The sequence below is a fragment of the Acanthisitta chloris genome, unplaced genomic scaffold, assembly GCF_000695815.1.
Source record: "Acanthisitta chloris isolate BGI_N310 unplaced genomic scaffold, ASM69581v1 scaffold22612, whole genome shotgun sequence".
NCBI lineage: Eukaryota > Metazoa > Chordata > Aves > Passeriformes > Acanthisittidae > Acanthisitta > Acanthisitta chloris.
The window spans coordinates 1-4,812 of NW_008661448.1; the positions used below are offsets into that span (position 1 = coordinate 1).

General features: G+C 56.6%; 1 protein-coding gene across 1 annotated transcript in view; it reads right to left on the reverse strand.

Moving 5' to 3' along the window:
* Window positions 1-1,345: 1,345 nt before the first annotated feature.
* TECTA (tectorin alpha) overlaps window positions 1,346-4,812 on the reverse strand; it is a 21,492-nt gene continuing 18,025 nt past the window's right edge. Inside the window, exons 16-24 of the mRNA XM_009070244.1 lie at window positions 4,776-4,809; window positions 4,559-4,669; window positions 3,873-4,075; window positions 3,418-3,581; window positions 3,061-3,309; window positions 2,424-2,586; window positions 2,064-2,151; window positions 1,840-1,956; window positions 1,346-1,440 (exon numbers count right to left, since the gene is read on the reverse strand). Coding sequence (XP_009068492.1) covers window positions 1,346-1,440; window positions 1,840-1,956; window positions 2,064-2,151; window positions 2,424-2,586; window positions 3,061-3,309; window positions 3,418-3,581; window positions 3,873-4,075; window positions 4,559-4,669; window positions 4,776-4,809 — 1,224 coding nt within the window. The remainder of the gene's footprint in view (window positions 1,441-1,839; window positions 1,957-2,063; window positions 2,152-2,423; window positions 2,587-3,060; window positions 3,310-3,417; window positions 3,582-3,872; window positions 4,076-4,558; window positions 4,670-4,775; window positions 4,810-4,812) is intronic.

The following is a 4,812-nucleotide window of genomic DNA, read 5'->3' on the forward strand; positions in this document are numbered from 1 at the left end:
GAGCACAGAGAGGGAGCAGAGAGCAAGTTGAGAGGCACAGAGATAGCAGAGTGAAGGAGCAGAGAGAGGGGGGAATGAGGCAGAAGAAAGCAGAGATGCAGTCAGAGGGAGAAAAGAGGGATGGAGAGAACTGAGAGCTAACACACAGAGAGAGGGCATGGAGGTGCAGAGAGGGAGCTGAGAGGCAGAGAACAAAGAGAGCCCACAGCACCCCAATACCTTGGGGCAAGGGGAACCTGCTGCTCTCCTCCTGCCCCACAACCCCAACCTCCTCTGCACCTTCTGCCCTACATCAACCCAACCCATGGCAAACCTGCCAGACCCACACTCCAGCCCCAATCCAGTCCCTCAGCAGCTCTGGTTTGCCCCACATGCATCCCCTGCCTGGCTCCCCAAAATCCCTCTCCCTCCCCACTCCTCCCAGGGCCTCTCTCCAGCCTTGGCTGCTCATCCCACCCTCCCCAGCAGCACACAGGACCACAGTGCTTACGAAGGATTACAACACTTTTTATTCCCACGCAGCCGTTTCACAGAGTACAAACAGGAGACAAACACCAACACAGACAGCCCCCCCACACCCACCAGCACCCCAAGGCTGCTCTTGGCTCTGCCACCAGGCACCCCAACACTGCCCTGTGCCTGCAGACCCCAACCCTGCGGCACACCAGGGAATTCCAGCCTGGCTTGTGATCCTGCCCACCAGATAGCACCACTTTCTGAACATTGGGACTGGCTTTTGTCATCACCACAGCACAACAAGAAGCTTCCCAGCCCCCCCAGGGATGAGCTCAGCCCTCTGACACACACCTCAACATCACCTCTGCTCCTCAGAGCTGGAGGGTGACACAGTCCCAAGGTGTTGTGACATCCAACCATGCTCATGTGCCCACCCTGTGCCAAAACACCTACCTTTGGCCGAGTCCATGAGCTCACAAGACCCTGATGGCAGCTCCAAGGCCTGTGGAGACCTACAGCTGTCTGTGCAAGGGGACAGCACATGCTGCAGCCTGTCCCATGCTACTGACAGCAGTGTGGGCCACCTACAGTGCAAGCTACAAGGGGAAACCTGGGGAAAAGCTGCAAACCCCTGCTTGAGGCCACGGCAGTGGTGGAAAGCTGCAAATAAAAAAAAAACAACCCCAAACCACAGTCCCACAGTGGCAAACACCCAGCAAATCCTGCCCGTGTGCCAACTCCACGTCGGGGTCTCTCTCCAGGTCATGTCCCTCTCTCCTTGCAGCAGGTTGGGTTGGAGCAGCTTGGCCACTGCAGGGGGGCTGTCTCCTACCCTACAAAGACTCAGGCTGGCGCGAGAACAGTTTTTGGCTGGGCGGCAGAGCCGCACCTACGAGGTCAGGTCCCGCAGAGCTGCACACAGCCACAGCTGTGCTGCCAGCAGGAGGGTCACTCGGGCACGGCGCTCCCCTGAAGAGCTGGAGGCTGCCAACACAACAAGACCCACATGAGCTGAGGCCCTGCACACACACAGCGAGTGCCTCCTCCCCCTGAACCATCGTGAGCTCTCCCCGGTGCCCCATCTGCTTCTAGACCTCCCTCCCATAAACCCCTAGTTGGTCTCCAGTCTCTTCCCATGGCCTCTACTCTACCCTGTGGCTGCCCTAAACCATGCTATGGGCCATCAATTCTCTTTGCAACTGCCTGACAGCTCTTCAAAGTGTGCCAGCATTGGCCTCAGCCTTCAGGAACATCTCCCCTGCCCTCCACCTCTCTCCTATTTACCACACATTCCACCTGCCTTCCCTGTGCTGCTCACCCCCACAGCCCCTCAGCTTGGGTGTGGAAGCCCCTGCTGTGCCTGCCCCAACCCTGGTAACTTACCTCTGCAGCTCTTGCCATCCCCCTGCAGTGTCCCTGTCACACAGCTGCACAGAGGTCCGTCCGCCCGGCTCGTGCAGATCTGCTCACAGCCCCCGTTGTCCTCGCACCAGTCGGATCCTGAGCACACAGAGCAAAGGAATGCCCCAAGCCCCTGATCCTTGGCTGCCTAACACCTGAATGGCAGACAAACCCCCACAGCCTTCCTCAGTATCCCACACACTTACTCTTCCTCCTGATGGGCCCCACTGAGAGGATCTGCTCCTTGGACTCCTCGGCGAAGGCGCTGGCCATCCTCGTGTGCTGAGGGCAGTTCTGTTGGGGATAAATACCACCTCTGTCACTCTCAGCCCCTGCTGGGCCCTCTCCATGCCCCTCAGTCCAGCCCAGCTCCCAAAGGGACTCTGCAATCAGGCTCAGAGAGCACAGGTCCCAAGATGACCTGTGCAGGGCTCTCCTCCCAAGTGTCTAGAGGGACACACAGCCCTCCCGGTCTCACCCTCAGGGCTACATCTCTTGTTTTCTCTCTGGTGTTGCATCAAACTCTGACAGAGCAACCTGTCCCTTGGCACCTGCTCTCCACTTACTATTTTGCAGGAGTATTTCTCTGAATCACAGAGTGAGACAGCGCAGTGGAGGTGAACCTCATCATAGTCCCCGATGAACTTGAACACGGTGACGTGGAAGCGACACGTCAACGACACCCCGTTCTCCTCTATGCCAATGGTGTTGTCCTTCATGTTTTGGCACCTGTGCAAAGCACCACAACCCTCCTGTGACCAGAACCCTCCCTCAAGGGACTTGTCCCTGTAAGGTAAGGCCCACACGGTGCTGTGCTTAGCTCCTGGCATGGCTTGTCTGGACAAGGACGTCATGTCCTGCCGTTGTAACCTCTCTGTAGCACTTCCAACTTGATTGTACTCCCACTTCCCAAAATGCCTGTGATGTGATTCATATCCCTCATCTCCTACAGGCATCCCATACCCATAGGAGGAAGGCACTTCTCTCCGTGTCTGGGACTCTGTCACACTTAGCTACCTCTACACTGGGAACTAACTCCTGCACTAACAACATGAGCTGGAGCATTCCTCACCCCTTCCAGATCTTGACCAACCATGTCACTGATCAAAAGGTCCCTTCTCCAACTGATACCACCACCCTCTTCGAGCTCCCTCCCCAATAGACCCCATGAAAAGCAACAGAACCTGCTGACTGGTCACTCACCCTCCCTCGATGATGAAGTAGCGCAGTTTGTCGTTGCTGTCCCGTGAAGGAGTTGCATAGCACTTGTTCAGCATCAGGATCAGATGGTTGGAATCAGCCCCCACGACAAAGACCCCCACGTAGAGCACGTCCCTAGTGGTGAGCACCACCTCACCCTGCCTGTAAGGGTGTTTGTAGGAGGAGTTCTTGTACAAGGCCATCTTGGTGGTGAAGCTCCCTTCCTGCGTCGGCACCGTCAGGTTAATCACGCTGATGATGATAAAACAGTACTGGCTCAGATGGAGGAAAGGCTGTGAATCCCCAAACTGCTGCCTCACAGTGTGCTCCCACACCTGTGCAACAGGCCCTGGCTCCTACCTGAGCATTGGTCTCACAACTGAGTCCAGGGAGATCTTGATGTCCAGCTCATAGGCACAGGAAAACTCCACATTGATGGTCCGGTCCCGGGTGATGATGTTGCCTGTGTTGTTGGCACTCTCAATCCACACTGTGTTCTTGTACACTATGTGTGTGCTGTTGGACTGCAGAAGGAACACAAAGCATCACTGGAGACCAGACACCTTCTCCCCTGCTCCTAATGAACACCTAAAAGATCTGTGACACCAAGGGCCTCACTGCTCCTCCACCTTTGGCCAAAAAGGGGATGATATGGTGGGGCTAGGAGTCTACAAGACCTGCCTCTGTTCTCCCTGACTCCCACCCCATGAAAGTGCCTCCCAAAATTCACTCACTGCCCCTGACAGGCATCGATCTGGGCTGCCAAGAGGACTAGTCCCCACTCCCAGCCCCGAGAGCCCCACGTCCTGGCTCACCTGCACCAGGTTGCCACAGTTGCCTTTGGTGTTGTTGATCTGGAAGGAGATGAAGTCCTCCCCCTCAATGCCAGGGCAGTGTCGGTCATTGACCCGCACGCCCTCACGCTCAAAGCCCAGCTGGAACAGCTTGCACTTGGAAATGGACACCTCCATTTGGGCAGCTTTGCAGGTCACCTCGGCGTCAATGATGTCGTGCGTGGCTAGAGGAGAAGATGAGACAGCCTCAGATCACCAAACGTGGTTCACTCCCACCACCAGAAATGGGCTGGGATCATCTCCTGTGGTGTGTCCTACCTCCCCACTGTTCAAAGTGTCCCCAAGCCAGAGATGCCCACAATGAGCACCCCAGAAAACCTGTTCCCTGTTCCCGTGCAAAGTCAGGAAACCTCATCTTGGCAGAGATCCCAAGCCCTCAACAGTTCATGAAGCCCCAGCAGTACAATGGCCCAATGTGCTGCTCAGCACCAACCCTGGACAGACACTGTCCCAGGTTGCCCAGGGAGGCTGTGGCTGCCCCAACCCTGGCAGAGTTCATTCCAGGTTGGATGAGCCTTGAGCAACCTGCTCTGGTGGGAGGTGTCCCTGCCCAGGGCAGGGGTTGGGGCTGGATGATCTCTAAGCTCCATCCCAACCCCTTCACACACTATGAACCTCTGTCCCCATGCCAAAACCAGAGCACTCACTGTTCCCATAGGGTGGGGGCTCGATGCAGCCACACAGTTCCCCACCGTTGTCCAGCTCACAGGTGCGGTTGGGGCAGTCGGCACCCACGCAGGGATCTTCCACCACTCCTGCTAAATAGCACAAGACAGAGCACAAACACAACCTTTAAACCTCTCTCATCCACGGCTGCAGTCCCTCAGCTTCCCCCTCAACCCAGCCAGCCCCCAGCTCACTTACAGCAATTCTCCTTCTCAATCCACTCGGTGCCCAGGAT